The sequence below is a fragment of the Hirundo rustica genome, chromosome 21 (assembly GCF_015227805.2).
Source record: "Hirundo rustica isolate bHirRus1 chromosome 21, bHirRus1.pri.v3, whole genome shotgun sequence".
Taxonomy (NCBI): Eukaryota; Metazoa; Chordata; class Aves; order Passeriformes; family Hirundinidae; genus Hirundo; species Hirundo rustica.
The window spans coordinates 3,011,581-3,027,808 of NC_053470.1; the positions used below are offsets into that span (position 1 = coordinate 3,011,581).

Here is a 16,228-nt window from a genome sequence, read left to right on the forward strand (position 1 = left end):
CACGGGCTCGGATGCAGAAAGAAGAGCCATCTGTCAATGGTGCTTGACACCCTTTGCTGTCCTCAGAACTTCCCCTACAAGTCAAATTTGGGAGATTAACACATTGTGGTGCAGTTCCACCTGGGTCTACATCGTCCTGCCTGGTTACTTTGGTGTAGTGCCTGGATCCTTCGCCATCCCAAAAATCTTCCTCTTCTCTGTCAAAGCTGTGTGTGCTGCTGGAGGCTGAATGAAGACTCTCCTTTATTCTTGCTGCACTTGGCACATGCTGAACGATTTATATTTTTGGCAAATCTTTAAAGCATGGGCAGATTTGTGTTAAGGGAAAGAATTGTTAATTCCGGACAGATTAAGCTCATGGTGATGATCAGCCAGGAATTATCTAACTCAGGATAGGATCTAATGGGAAGGACAAGCCTTGAAGTCCCATAGACCTCTTGCAACTGCACTCAGAGGGTACTGAAATACACCCTGGGGAGGACAGACCCTGTTCTTCTCCATGGTCCTCTCCAGGGCTAATTCCTGAGGGAGGAGAGCAGATCTGTCTCCTCTGCAGTGATCTGCCCACGCACACGAGGGAGCAGCCAAAAGCTCCAGCACAGGATGCACGGGAGCCTTTGAATAAAAGGGTGCTTTCAGGGAATAAGAAACTTTTCACAAATGTCATGTGTGAAAGTTGCTGGCAAACAGAGGCGAGCTCTCAGTGGGTTTGTGTCAGTGTTGCCTGGACTATGATGCACGGGGCAGACAAAGCTGGAATAAATATGAACTTCTTCTGTGTAAATGTGATACCGCTGTGATGTGCCAGAATGACAACATCTGATGTTTTCACTCGAAACAGACGCAGTGTTGTTAGGGAAGATTTCCTTCTACAGATGGGAGAACTCTCCCATTTCCAAATCCCATTCTTTTCTAAAGTGAAGATGAGGCCAGCACCAGTGGGGTTAGGGGCAGGGTTAGTGGTGCTGCAGCATGGAAATCTCCACCCAGAAAGCAGGTGAAAGATTTTGCTGTCAAAGTGAAAGAGCCCAGCACGATTTTTTAACAGCTGGTTCCTCCTGTAGTGGAATAAGAAAATAAACTTCTCTTACTGTGGGATATGAGGCACGCTGGATCTGCTGGGTTTAGCTCGTGTTGAATGACTCCATCCCAAAGCCTCTGGGGATTTGATTGAACTGGGATTCAGCGCTCTGGCTTTGGCTTGTGTCCAATGTTAACAGAGAAAAAGCATTCAGGGGCACCTCATGCAGAACCACCAAGTGAATTCTCCCTTTCTGCTCGCCAGAGTAAACCCCAGATGCTGTGTAAAACCAGCACAGGAGCAGGGCTGTGCCCAGTCCCACTGGTCAGAGATTTCCTCAGTTGCCCTCCGAACGCACAGGAGTCTTGTGCCAGCACTGTGCCACGCTGCGGGATTGTGACTGTGACCCCCCTGTACTGCTGATCCTGTGGGATTGGGGCAATTATCCTGGGCTTTTTCCTTTTTTGGGGGGCCAGATGATTTCTTGGCACAACTGGATTCAAGGGGAAATTTGCATCCTTCCAGGCATCCCCCCCAAACTTGCCCCTCTAAACCTTTTGTTTACTCATCTGTTGACCTATCCAGGGCTGGGATCAGCGCCCCGTTTTCCTCTCGAGCACACAGCGTGAGCAGACGACTGATGGTGAGAGCGAGAATCACCGAGGCAAAGTTACCGCGAAGGGCTGGAACAAGGCACTAGGACCTAGGAGGCGTCTCATCCACCCTGGCAGGAATTTCTTGCTTGGAGCTCAGACAACAAAGGCAGAGTGAGCCTGGTTTTCTTTCTCTCAGCATCTCCACCCTGCGCACTGAAAACCGGTGAGTAGAGCTTTCCCGAGTGCCTTGCATGCAGAAAAGTCACAGAAAGGGGCAATCTTTTCTCGGTGCCTCACAGCATCTGCAGCTCATTTTAAAACCAAAACCCCCCGCATCCTCCGATCCATCCCCGAACTTGCTTGGATGTTTCATTGTTCAGTGCATGACACCAGACTGAATCCAGCCCAGCGGGCATCGTGGGGGGAACGTTCCCAACTTGGGGTTTCTGTGCCTGCATTTTCGTCTGCCTCGCTGCAGCCTGGGGACGATGATTTTTATTTTTATTTTTTTTCCCCCCTGCATGGGTCACGCTGACATTGTGAAATACAGGGAAGGAGCTTCATTCTGCCGAGCGTGAAGGGCGGGGATGAGATAGCAACAGCTTTTCCTGGGTTTATACCTGCCTGCCAAGGGCTGTAAATCCCTTTTCGAGCCCCGTGTTAACACGAGAGCGACATCCGTGGGGTGCATGTGCCTGGTGGTGCCGGGGGGAGTGGAAGGGTCTCCGCTGCAGGGTCGGGGGGCTCCTGCTCCTTTTGTGCGGGGGTTTGGTGCGGCAGAAAGGTTGTTCTCGAGCACGGAGACCGCAAAATTCCTGCTCGCTGGGTGTCAGCTCCAGCCTCGGCTTTTCCGTGCTGGAAGCCCCCGTGCTCAGAACAATGAAAGGTGAGGAGCAGGGCCGGCGTGTCCCTGGGGCACGGGCACTTCCAGCTATTAAATCACTTAGGGCTGGAAGCGGGGGGTGGAAAGAGCCCCTTTATTTTCTCCTCCTCGTTAAACGGGAGCAAAAAAAAAAAATGCAATTCAGGGGAGGCTCGGGCTGAAAAGAGCTTGCCGAAGGCGCGTTTCAATGACAGATTTTTCTTTGCAGTCATTTCTTCCTGGAGATGTAGGCTGGTCCTGGGAATTGATTGATGGGCTAGGAGGGGGCTGCGGATAGGGGGAAGGGTGGGCTGGATCTCATTGCTAACCCTTATTGAACAGGCTGTCACAAAGAAACTGCTTATTCCCCTGTGACCATTCTTTCATAAACGCCAGTTTATTCTAATGTTAAACATTCAGATGCTCTGGGTCCTTCCGTGATTCGGCAGATTGAAAGGCTGACTTACTGGGATCTCCTTGTTTTCTGTTGCCAAAGGAAACCTCACAGGGCTCAGAGGTTTAATTCATTGCCAACTGGTGTTTGGACGAGTGCTTTTGGGGCTGAGTTGTGGTTGCCGCGTATCCCTTTGGCCCCAAGTCCCGATTTGCTGCACTTTGAAAACTCCCAGGTGCAGGAGCAGGCGGCTCTCTAGAAACGAGCTCCCTGCCCCCAGTAGTTGGATCCCTTTCAAAACGCGAGGACCCCTCCTACTCTCAGTCCCCAGAATCGATACAAATCTGGGTCAGGGGAGGGGGCGCTTCCCAAATGCATCCGTCCTGCTCCACACGCAGTCTTAGTGTCGTTTTGCTCTCCGGGTTGTGGCTCTGCCGGGCTCTAACCCGTCCCTTCGCCCTCCTTCTCTCCCCATCTCCTTCCTGCCCAGCTTCAGATCTTTAGGGTTCACCAAACTATGGAACTTGATTTTGGACACTTTGACGAAAGAGACAAGGCGTCCAGAAACATGCGAGGCACACGGATGAACGGCTTGCCCAGCCCCACTCACAGCGCTCACTGTAGCTTCTACAGAACCCGGACCTTACAGGCGCTGAGTAACGAGAAGAAAGCCAAGAAGGTGCGTTTCTATCGCAACGGGGACCGCTACTTCAAGGGGATTGTATACGCCGTGTCCTCCGACCGCTTCCGAAGTTTTGATGCCCTGCTGGCCGACCTGACCCGCTCCCTGTCCGACAACATCAACCTTCCCCAGGGCGTGCGCTACATCTACACCATCGATGGCTCGCGGAAGATCGGCAGCATGGACGAGCTGGAGGAAGGTAACGAGCAGGGAGGAGGAGGAGGGGTGGGCAGGGGGCTGCGCCACTCGGGGCTGCCCGGGAGGTGGCGGTTCGCCGGGCTCGGGGGATGCCGGGCTCCGGGGGTGCCGGGCTCGGGGGATGCAGGGCTCCGGGGGATGCAGGGCTCCGGGGGTGCCGGGCTCGGGGGATGCAGGGCTCCGGCGGATGCAGGGCTCCGGGGGTGCCGGGCTCGGGGGATGCCGGGCTCCAGGGATGCCGGGCTCGGGGGATGCAGGGCTCCGGCGGATGCAGGGCTCCGGGGGATGCCGGGCTCCAGGGATGCCGGGCTCCGGGGGATGCCGGGCTCCAGGGATGCCGGGCTCCGGGGGATGCAGGGCTCCAGGGATGCCGGGCTCCAGGGATGCCGGGCTCCGGGGGATGCCGGGCTCCGGGGGATGCTGGGCTCCGGGGGATGCCGAGCTCCGGGGGATGCTGGGCTCCGGGGGATGCCGAGCTCCGGGGGATGCCGAGCCCCGCTGTGCTCTGCCGGGCGCTGCCGGAGCGGGTGAAGAGTGGGTGTCACCCCCGGGGTGCCCAGAGCGCCCGCTCGGTGTGGCCGGAGGGTGTGTCCGGCCCGGCTGTGTCCGTGTGTCTGACTCGTGTGTCTGACTCGTGTGTCCGGCCCTGGCTGTGTCCGTGTGTCCGGCCCTGGCTGTGTCCGTGTGTCCAGCTCTGGCTGTGTCCGTGTGTCCAGCCCATGTGTCCGGCTCGCGGCTGTGTCCATGTGTCCAGCCCTGGTTGTGTCTGTGTGTCCAGCTCTGGCTGTGTCCGTGTGTCCAGCCCTGGCTGTGTCTGTGTGTCCAGCTCGTGTGTCTGGCCCGTGTGTCCGGCCCTGGCTGTGTCTGTGTGTCCAGCTCGTGTCTGGCCCGTGTGTCCAGCCCTGGCTGTGTCCGTGTGTCCAGCTCACAGCTGTGTCCGTGTGTCCAGCCCTGGCTGTGTCCGTGTGTCCAGCTCACAGCTGTGTCCGTGTGTCCAGCTCGTGCCTGTGTCCGTGTGTCCAGCCCCTGGGTGTCCCCACGGCTGTCCGGGCTGGCTCAGGGTCACCCCGGCTGGGTGCAGCGCGTTTCCCAATGGTGTGGGTGGGGATGAATGGGAAAGGAAGAGGGGCTGATTCCTGTAGTGTGTGCTGGGGTGGGAAGGGTTTGTGCTCTCACAGGGGGTTTTTGGGGTTCAGGGCACACCGTGTGTGTGCTGGGTTTGTGCTCTCACAGGGGGTTTTTGGGGTTCAGGGCACACCGTGTGTGTGCTGGGTTTGTGCTCTCACAGGGGGTTTTTGGGGTTGGGTGCACACGCTGTGTGTGCTGGGTTTGTGCTCTCTGATGGGGTTTTTGGGGTTCAGTGCACAAGCTGTGTGTGCTGGGTTTGTGCTCTCTGATGGGGTTTTTGGGGTTGGATGCACACGGTGTGTGTGCTGGGTTTGTGCTCTCTGATGGGGTTTTTGGGGTTGGATGCACACGGTGTGTGTGCTGGGTTTGTGCTCTCTGATGGGGTTTTGGGGGTTCAGTGCACACGGTGTGTGCTGGGTTTGTGCACTCTGATGGGTTTTTGGGGTTGGGTGCACACGCTGTGTGTGTGCTGGGTTTGTGCTCTCTGATGGGGTTTTTGGGGTTCAGTGCACAAGCTGTGTGTGCTGGGTTTGTGCACTCTGATGGGTTTTTGGGGTTGGGTGCACACGGTGTGTGCACAGGGTGTGGTCGGGGCCATGCGGGGTGTGGACAGGGGTGTTGGGGTGCACAGAGGATGTTTGGAGGGCGGCTGTTGGGGGGTTCAGTGTTTGGGGGTGCACAGGGGTGAGCTGGCAGTTCACACAGCCTAATTAGGGAGGGGATTTAATGAGCGAGGTGTGTGAGCAGAGAAGGGCGCTTTGGACAGGTCGCACCTGGTGAACCTTGGGGCTCACGCGTGTGTCTGTGCGCTGGGAAGCCGAGGGTTCATGGCAGGGAGGTCTGGGGTTTCTCTGCGCTGCGGTGCGTGCTCAGGAGGTGCGGACAGGGCACGGGGAGCTGGTGTGCTGCGTGTGCAAGGGCCGTGCCCCTGTGCCTCTGGGCAGCCTTTCCGCAGGGGCTGAGCCTGCGGCGGTGGCTGCGCTGGGTCTGGGGGCAGTGTGGGGAGCATCCTGGCCGTGCAGGGGGTGCTCAGCTGTCCCCGAGCGTGTCCCCGTGTCCGGAGGGGCCGTGCCTGCCCCTCGGCGTGTCACTGTGGGCTGAGGGATGTGTCAGAGATCCATCCTGCTCGGCAGGGAAGGTTTGCTCCTCTGCTGCCCTGGGCGCTGCCGCTCCCGGAGCGCCAGGACAAACCCTGGATGAAACTGGGGTGCCCAGCCCTGTCTCCGTGCCCGGCAGCAGAACCAGAGCGGGGTGGATGGAGAGCGCCCACAGCCACGCTGCTTTTCTCCTCCGCCAGCAATTCATTCTTTGTTCGGACCTGGAATATCCTGTTGCGGGAGGGGAGGTGCTCTTCCCTTTCTCCTGGGTGCTTTTTCCTCCCGGCCGGTTCGGTAACTACCGAGAATCCACGAGGCTTTTGCCTTTAGGAAGAGACAATGGATGTGAGTGCACTGCAGGGGCAGCCTCGGCAGCGAGTCATTGTGTGACCTTGACTAAAGCAGCTCTCCCTAGAATTCCTCGTCTGTCAAGCTGGATACTCATCTCCCCAAAATACTTCGCGGGGACAAGGAACGTGGAATAAATCTTGGTTTCCATAGAGGAGTTTTCCTGGGAAGAAATTGCTGCCTTTCAGAGCTGTGAGGCTTCCTAGTGGAGTTATTCTCAGCCCAATTACAGCTGTCGAATGGAGGTGTGGCCTCCCTTAATTTTAGAGATTCTGCCATGTTTTATTCTGGTCTCTTAATATGGCCACAGCCTTTCTCTAATGGCAGCTCCCAGTCCTGCTTGTCCTAGGTCTTATGCAAATCTTCAGAAATAACTCCCGTAGAAAATGCAGCTCTTTTTTTCCCTTTTTACACTCTTCCTTCTCTTATATTCTTCCTGCTTTTTCTCAGTTAATAAAGCTTGAGTCATTACACCTGCTTTAAATGGGTTTTGCTGCAGGTAAGGAGGTACCTCGTTCATGAAAATCCATTTTGCTGCTTGAGGTACAGACAGGAGATGCTGGCATTTGGGTTCTGGCTTTGTTCTGCCAAAATGGCATCTGGGAGCAGCGCTGAAGAAGAGGCACTAAAAACAAAACAGGATTGTCCGTGTGGCTGTGTCCTCAGCAGAGCCTCAGCTAGGAAAACAAAACCTGAGCAGAGTGAAGACAAAGGAATGCATTTTTTGACCATGCCAGAGCAGGTCTGCACGCTGCTATTGATCCCATATTTCTAGGGGTGACCTACGCTTCTGTTGTAGAAAAGCAATTTACAACACCGTGGTTATAACCAGCCTTGTGGGGAGCTCTGCCCCTAGCCTGGGTGTTTGCAGAGCTGTGTGCAAGGTACCTGCATGAAACCCAGAATTTGGGAATAATTCTGCTGTGGCACACGAGAACACACACAACCAGGGCACATCTGCCTGATTAATTTGCTTTCTGCTTGGAGGCTGAGGGTAGCCAAACCAGTGCTTGTTGCTGTAATGCGGGCTAATTTATCATTGTAATTTCCAATAAACAAGTAGAATCTAGGAAAAGTCATCAAAGAGGCTCATCTCAGTGGTTTGATGGCAAAAACTTGTGAATTGCTGACAGTATTTCACATCATGTTCTAAGTACTTGATTACTTCTGATTTCAAAATCTCCTCACATGGTGCAGCCTGAATGTAGTTCTGGAGGCTATGGAGAGAATGATGGTGCACAGCACCAAGATCCTAGGCACAGACATTTGAGGTGCATGAAAACCACGTGGTGTGCTGCTAATTAACCGGGGCTCAGAATCACCCTTTTGTCCTCCAGACCCAGAGTTCTTCCCTGGCACTCAAGGTTATTCTCACAATGAGAACAAGGGAAGTTTTTCATACTCTTTTTTCACATTCCTCCCATCTCTTGGGATGAGCCTCTTGGTCCTTTCCTGTACTGCACCCTGACACCTCACATTTTGGAAGCCCTCAGAACTCTCTAGCTGAGTTCTCCCTCACTGGTCACAGGTTGCTTTTCCCATTCTTTTCCAGCTCTCTCATGTCCCAGTGACCTTCTCTCAAAATCCACACACCTGATCATTTTTTCTTCCCCTTCTCCTTCCTAGCAGCCATATTCCATCCCTGTAGTCATTGTCTCAATCCTGACTGCCTATTTCCAGCATTCAGCTTTAATATATTTGTAAATAATGCACCTGCTGATGTTGATTAGGACTGCATTCCTTAATCTCCTGCTCCAGCTCATCCTGGCAGCAGCAAACTCTGACAGCACCTCCCACTCGTGTCCCACTGCCTTGGCTGGGTCAGGAGTGGATGTTGGCCCAAGGTGCTGCTATTTATCGTGGTAGGAGATGAATCTTTTGGAAAAGAGCACCAGGTGAGCTCTATTCCCCTTCATATTTGGCTGGTTCCAGTGACCAGGGCTTTGGGAAGTTGATTTATGCAGCTGCATTTGCTGGTGAGTCACTTGCAAACAGATAATCCTTGTGCCTTGTGCTGTGAGGAAACTTGCATAGGAAAGATGCTACAATAATCACGTGCCTTCCGTTCCAGCCTTTCTCAAGATGAGCAGCTCGCATTTCATCCAAGTTTCAGCTCAAATTTAGTTCCTTTGGTATCTGGACATGGTGATTTGGACCTTGGTTCATTCTGAGCCTCTCCTTGTAGACCTGAAGTGACGAGAACTTGTCCCGCCTCAGCTCTGATTATTCTTTGTCCTTGAGAGGAGGGCTGGGTACAGGTGGAAGCTGATGCTGTGCATTGACTTCAGCAGCAAAGATGGCTTAAGAAATGCTGCTCTTGGTCACTTGTTCCGGCCCCCGTTGTCCCATAAATGAGTTCTTTGTGGGACAAAAGGGTTTTTTAGCCCTCTCCACAATTTTGCTGCTTTCCCATGTCCAGCTTCTTGCCATACTGAAATGGACAGTGAGGGAGCGAAGGCAAGGCACATCCAAAGGTGGATTTTATGCCCTGTTCTGGGCTGCTTCTTTGAAATTTGTCCTTGTTTCATATCAAACGCTAGAAAAAGCTGACTAGGATTTTGTTTTGCTCACTGTGGTTTCATTGCAAATGCTCTTGGGCTGTGTGAGATATTCCAGAAAGTGATTCCAAGCCTTTTGTATCCTGTCATGCCCTTGGGATTATTTTCCAAAATCTTGTCCAGGAGTATTTAAAGTAATCATAGGAGGGGCTCCACCCTGGAGCAGAGTCTGGTGTGTGCTGGGACTGGGGGGGTTGACAGGAAACATCCTGGAATCTCCACCCAGCGCGTGCGTTCCAGTTTGCCTGGAAAAGTGAAATCCCTGTAGTTTCACACTGAAACCTTGGTAACCTGTGGAATTGTTTTCTGTGGGTGTCTGCTGGCCTGATAGCTCAGCTGATTACATCCTACATAACCAGATTTCTCCGTGGGGTTCTGTTTTATTTGCTTGCTCATCCTGGCTGTCACCCTAAGACTGGTGTGGCCCCAAAATTCTTTACAGGCGTCGCGTGGTTTTGAAGGTGATTTCTCATCAAGCATTTCTTCCACTTGTTCAGCAGAGGAAGAGGTGCTTCTGCTCATGGAGGAGCCAAGGGAAGGGAGCTCTTCCAGGGCTCATTTTGCCATGCCGGAGTAGGTCTTTTTAACTGGAGTAGGTCTTTTTAACTCATACAGCAGCAGCAAGTCCATGCATTTGAAACTCCTCCAACGCCATGTGGAATGAACTCTGCAAGGTGTTAAGTCCACTTAATTCCTGCTGCAGCCCTGGTAAATTCCATGAAACACAAAAGCTGGGCACAGTAGCACAATCTCGACTTTGCAACTGCAGAGCTAACAGCCAAAATAATTGACTGCTGCCCACAGAGACTGTTCCTGGAATAACTGTTAACACTTAGACATTCAAAGTGGCCTCAATCCAGCTTCCCTGATTTTTCTCAAAAGACTTCTGCCCGCAGCTCATCACCCTTGGAAAGTTGCTGGTGCATGCTGAGGAAGGATAACTTTCTCTGGAAGCACAGCCTGTCATTTTTGGTATTGTCACAGGGAGCTGCTGTAAGCGGGCCGGAGGATCAGCGCTCATCTGGAGCTTAGGTTTTGTCTAAGGAACCTTCTCTGAGGCTAACCTTATCTCTGCTGAGATCATCCCTTCTTTAGGAGCTGAATAATCTCCTTGTGCTTCCATCAAATCTGCAGGCACCGGGATGTGTCACGCGCTTGAAGCCGCGGTAATTCTCTGTGACACAAGCCTGGCTTCCAGTGGCAAATATGATGGCCATGGCAGGAGGGCTGGGCTCTGCAGCCAGCCCAGCCACTGCTGAGGGCGGGCAGGAGGAGCGAGGAGATGCCTTGGCTGGTTTGGTGGCACGTCTGTGTCACCCTGGCACGGGGACAGAGCGCATCCCCCTGTGGGCTCCCTGTCACCGAGACACACAAAGCAGTCACACACAGACAAGAGATTTTCGCAGAGGTTCTTCCGAACCAGCTCCCAGCTGAGAGAGACGAGAGAAGAGAGCCCCTTGGTTTATTTCTTACTTTTTATACATTTGTGGGTCTAGCAGAAGATTGGCTTTTTGGGGTTTCCACCCCTCAGCCTCAGTGGCCAGACCAATTGTCAGTTACAATTGTTTTCAGGTTAGAAATATGCAAACAAAGGGCAGAGAATGAAAAACAAAGGATTTGTTTATGTTACATCTGTGGGAAAAGGTAGAAAACTCTTAATGTTGTACACTAACTAAAAAGATCTGACTCCATTTAAGAAAATCAAAAGGCTCAGAAAAACCAAGGTAACAGGCTCTGGCTCTGCAGTGTGAAAAGGACATCCCTGCGCCGAACAAACGCTGTCCTTGGCACCACAGGGCGTTTGTCGGGGCGGTGCTCCCCACCCCCAGTGCCTGAGCGTGTCTCTTTGGGGCTCCCTTTTTGGGGTTTGTTTGGAATTACTGATGTGGCTGTCCGTTGTGCCTTCTGATGGCTTGCAGAGGGATTTCTGCACGTGCGCACAGCTGCTTGCTGGCTCGAGACGTGTGTTCCTGAAAATATTCCTGCACGGATTTTTGTGCTTAGGGCTGGGGAGCAGTATTCTTCTCGGAGTTGTTTCTTTTGCTCGTGGCGGGATCTCACATCCACTTCCCATTCCTTCTGTTATGCTGAGCACATCTTCTGCTATCACGCCGTGTCTGTCACTCATATTTCTGTGGCTGGCACAGTTGTGCACCTTGACTTCTCATTATGGGCTTAGCACAGACAGATGTGGCAGAGAAACCCACAGAGAACCCACTCCTCCCTCCACGGTAGCTCTGTTCCCTGTAAAATTTCTTTTTCTTATCATCTCCTGGCCACATTGTGCAGTGAAAAGCTGGAAAGTTCACAGGTCTTCAGCTCATCCATGCTTGCTGAATCCTGCTACCACCGTGCTAAGGTTTGGGTGAAAACTCCACTGTGGGAAGTGAAATACACTGTGGGAAGTGTGTTCCTGGCTGGCAAATGCGTGTGCCCCTCTGAGGAACCTGAACGATGATTTTGCTGCTGTTTGAAGGTCATAAACTGAGTTAGGGAAGACATTAGTTGAAGTGGTTTTTAAATGAAGTTAAAGCTTCAGGTCAGTTCCTTAGGTCAGGGAGGAAGGACAGAAAAGCTCCTCTTCCCTGGAGCTGTGCTGCTGCGAGTGCAGAAACGATGCTGAGAGGAGCTTCTGGAGTGACACTCCAAGGAAACGTGTCTCCAGTTTCAGAATCGAGTAAAAGTGCAGATTTTATTTGCAGGGGTTTGGGTAAAATGAGACAAAGGGAGAAAGGGCAGATTCCATTTTCCACTTGTGAGTGCGAGCACAGCTTGAGAGGCCAGATCTGCACAACTGCCCAGGGTGACATCTGCAGAGCAAACCCTGCAAGAGTTTTGCCTTCATGCCTGTTGCCTTTGGTGTACAGTGGTGTAAACACACAAACAGCTGTGGTGTGCAGTGAGGAATTCAAAAGGCCTCAGCTGGAACTGAGTGATGGTACCATACTGGACAGATCAAGAATCTCTTCAGCTTCCTTTAAAACATGCTACTTGTTAATGGAAAATATGCTCCAGCACCTCACATGTCTACAGAAAACAGTGCAAATGTGTGGAAATAATAGAGATGAAGGTCAAATGTGGATGCAAGTCAAGCCTTGCCACACTTCAGTGGCTGATAGTCTGCTTCTGTGTTCCAGGTGGGGAAGCTGAGGTGCAGGTGAGGTGAGGAGCTGGCACAGGGGAGCTGGGGCAGGAGTGACAGCAGCATTCAAGTCACTTAGTGCTGCATTTAAACAGAGAAATCCCTTTTCTCGGAGGATAATGCACATTTCTGCTGAGCACACTTAGGAGGGCTCTGCTGCCCGGGGATTACGGGCTTGGCAGGGCTCAGGTTCTTAGGATGGTTAATTCCCTGGGAGCATTCCAGGCTCCTTGCTGCCCTTCTCTCAGCCGTGGAACTGGAGAGGAGCCTGGGCCTGCTCTGCACCAGGTGTCACTTGGCTGGAGCAGACGAATAAACCACAACTTATCACTTATTAATCAGAAAGGTTTGAAGTATTCAAAGCTTCTGGAAAGCGATATCCCCGAGGGAATTTAGTATAATGCGTGGTACTCTGGGGTATTTGAGTTTCTATTGAGTCAGATTCACAAAATATAGGCGACTAAGGAGCTCCAGCTATGGGCAGGGCTGCTTGGTTCATTTACTGAGGGGTGTTGCAGTCAGCAATTAGAGATTTGTACTGTTTGTTCAAGCCAGCAGAACCTGCTGGTCCGATTATTGTTAGTTTGGGTTACACTGGCTGACAAAATGCCCAGCTGAGTGTTCATCATGGACCTTGTCAGCTCTCTTCTCCCTTCTGCATCTGCATTCCCTCTTTAGAAGGGGAAATGGAATATCTGCTTCCTGTTGATCAAGGTTTTTGGCCATTTTTTGTGCAACTGATGGAGAAGAGCTGCAGGTGGTGATGTAGGCACCATGAGTGGGCATCACGGTGACAAACTGGGTACAAAGGTGGGGTTAAAGTAAATTAGAATCCTGCATTTTTTCTATGGCTGCTTGTGACATCACACCCTGGTCAGTAATAGGGACAGAAACACACAGAGTGCTGTTTATTTATTATTTAAATCTGTTTATTGTGTGTGTGTGTTGTGGTCTCACCGTGGGTTCTGGTGCCTCCATCAGAAGTGCAGTTTAGTCAGCAGAAGGAGTTCCAGTACGAGCTTTATCCCGGGCACGTTCCATGCCTGGGCCATGTGAAAATCCGTGGGATGTTTGGAAATCCATGTTTTGCCAACTGGATGTCAAATCCTGTCCTAGAGATCCCTGGATGGGAAGCCAGACTTGGCTGTGGGATAAGCTTTTCAAAGATGTCTGAGCCTTGGAGTTTGCAGGCAGGGACAGACAAGGAAATGCAGCCAATCTGTTTTTTTGTAAAGAAGGAATTTCTTTCTTTAACAAAATCGTTTTTCAGAATAGTTAAATCTATTTTGATTTCAAACGTAGTTAATGGAGAACTTAATTCTGTAAGATCAACAAAGAGAACACCAGAAGAGATTCTAAAATCCTACAGGTACCCATGTCATGCCTTCAGTTCCTATTAAAATTTTATCTAATGGCGAGACGAAAGCTTCTTCCTCCAGCAGTGAGTGACTTTTTTTCAGTGCAGCCTGAGTCATTTCAGACCAGACAGCTACATTCCCTTAGGGATACTGGTTTACAGTCTCATTCTAGTAATAACTCTTCCAGCATCCATCAGATTTGCAGGCCCAAAAGAAGCTCACACAAATCTTTTAAGGTGCTTTTAAGACCTTAGATAGATAGGATCCTGTAAATTACAGACAAAGCCCGAAACTAATTTTGGGTGGGATAGGGAAGGGCTTTTTGTGAATTACTAAAGAGACCCTGTAACTCTGCCATATCTAAATTTGGATTTAATGTATTTTTGGTTGGTACCGGCCATGTAGATCAAGGAGAGGTATTTGGTGCAGTGTTTAATCTCAGCTGCCACTGGGTCTGTTCCCTAATAAACCACTGGTGCTCTAACAGTGCATATTTGTTATTCCTGCTAGATTTATCAAGGCTACTTTTAGTGGAGACTGTTTGGGACGAGATTTTGATTATTTTTCAGGCATGATGCAGAAGGCGCTTTGTGGATGAATGTTGATGTCCTCTTGGCGGGGAATGACACACTGAAGTAGCACCTAGGACTGTGAAGATAAAGGGGAAACTGCCAAATTATTTATAATTTAATAAATAATTATAAAGTTACTATATAATAATTATAAAATAATTTGTTATTTATGATTTTTTAATAAAATAATCGGGGTGGTCAAATTAATTTGGTGTTCTGAAGCTCTTGGAAAGCTTAGCTGCATCTTCAAGTGCCTGAATACCTTCATGACTCAACCTCTTTTAACCCCTGGTTCTTGTGATTTTATGTATTTTTATGGCTGACTCGCTCACTTTGTGGAAATACCAGCGATATTTTAAATAACCGTAAATATAACACTAAAACAAGGCAGAATGTTTTAAGAACAAGCTGTCGTGGGAGTGCTAATGGAAGCAATTATTAACGTTTTTGCACGATTCACGGGGGAGGAGCACGGAGCCGGTGGTTACTGTGGAATCTCGTTCCTTTCCTCAAGGGGAGAGTTACGTCTGCTCGTCCGACAACTTCTTCAAGAAGGTGGAATACACCAAGAACGTCAACCCCAACTGGTCGGTCAACGTGAAGACCTCTGCCAACCAGAAAGCCCCTCAGTCCCTGGCCAGCAGCAACAGTGCCCAGGCCAAGGAGAACAAGGATTTCGTGCGCCCCAAGCTGGTGACCATCATCCGCAGCGGGGTGAAGCCCCGCAAGGCCGTGCGCGTGCTCCTCAACAAGAAGACCGCCCACTCCTTCGAGCAGGTCCTCACTGACATCACTGAAGCCATCAAACTGGAGACAGGGGTGGTCAAGAAGCTGTACACCTTGGATGGGAAGCAGGTAGGAGGTTTTTACAGATGTCGCGTCTTTTTCTCCCTCTCGTCGCGCGGCTTTGCTGACTCAGAGCAGTTCTTGGAGCCGAAAATTAAGCTGAGATGATTGCTGCCATCTGTTCCCTTAGAAGTATGGCTTCTCATGCCAGTGGTTAGGTTACTAAATTTTCCCTGATATTAATACCAAGTAAAGAATGCAGCCGTGGGTCTGGGTGGAACAGATGCTCGCCCTGCACGCCGGCGTGCGGTGCGTGTCTTCTGGGCCAGCCAAATAAATAACAGGGGGAGTTGGGTTCACAGCTGATCCAGCTCTGGACTGACTGGAGGGACTCTCCAGCGCTGGCCTCGCTCAGTGAAAACGTGTTGCCTGACTTCCCTTGCCCTCTGGTGAAGGCTGGCTAAGATAAAAGTGCTTGATCCCAGCACGCTCTTCTGGCCAGCTCCAGAGCGAGCAGGGAAAGTGTGGAGCTGTGGAGCATTTCCTTGACTAAATGCATGAGGAGGTAACGTGCAGGAAGAGTCAGAAACATTTAGCAGGTCATCAAAATGTGCTTCATGTCTGCATGTTGCTGGAACTGAAGGAAACATCTGTGTCTCGTTAGCAGCTACACAGCAACGAGCCATTTCATATTGCTGTATCTATGAAAAGCCTTAAAGGAATGTGGGGGATCATTTTTGGAGCTGGGAAGAGCTAGATTCTTCAAGGACAATTGTGAGCTTGATTTAAAGTTTCTGTTTATTGTAATTGAGGAACGATCTTATTTTTGTCACTGTTTTTCCTGCTCCAAATTCTGGAGTGAGGCAGCACAGCTCTTGTGTGGGTTTGGACTCTGGCTATTCTAGGGATTGATGGCTTTGCTTTAAATTAACTCTGTCCTGTCTCTGGAGAAAATTACTCAAGTACTGGCTCTGCTCAAGAAAATGCAGATTTTACAAATAAAAAATGTTCATCCCAGATACAGGTTCCTGCAATGTCCTGCACAGTCCAGGAGTGTAGCGTAGTGCCTGGGAGCTGAGAGAGGCATGTCACTCTGACCTGATGTCTGGTGTTAATTGTTAATTAAATGATCTTTAAGGTCCCTTCCAACCCAAACCATTCCTTTGTCCCATCCTGTGTCCTGCACATTAGTTACTGTTGGGTTCCCTCTTCAGTTACACACACACACACACAAAAAAAAAAAATCCCATCTGTCTGCCAAAGCTTTTGTTCCCACTTGTCTCAACACAGCACTTTTCCTTCCTGGGATGCATGGTTTGAACATGAGAGGGTGACTGTCCAGCTGCACTGTCCACAGACACAGTGGCCTGCTGGAAATGAGCAGTGATCCCAGGAGTGATGCACGGGAAACCTTGGGAGAGACCGGGGGAGAGGAAGGAGGGAGTCAAATGTGCTCCCTGAGGTGATCACACCTGGCACAGGACCA

The 16,228-nt window shown here is 50.9% G+C and overlaps 1 protein-coding gene across 2 annotated transcripts in view; it reads left to right on the forward strand.

Moving 5' to 3' along the window:
• Window positions 1-1,685: 1,685 nt before the first annotated feature.
• The window catches only part of DCX (doublecortin), an 80,207-nt gene continuing 65,664 nt past the window's right edge, over window positions 1,686-16,228 (forward strand). For both annotated transcript variants that reach the window (XM_040084123.1, XM_040084125.2), the window contains exons 1-3: window positions 1,686-1,840; window positions 3,364-3,754; window positions 14,471-14,811. In XM_040084123.1, coding sequence (XP_039940057.1) covers window positions 3,391-3,754; window positions 14,471-14,811 — 705 coding nt within the window. In that variant the 5' untranslated portion in view covers window positions 1,686-1,840; window positions 3,364-3,390. The remainder of the gene's footprint in view (window positions 1,841-3,363; window positions 3,755-14,470; window positions 14,812-16,228) is intronic.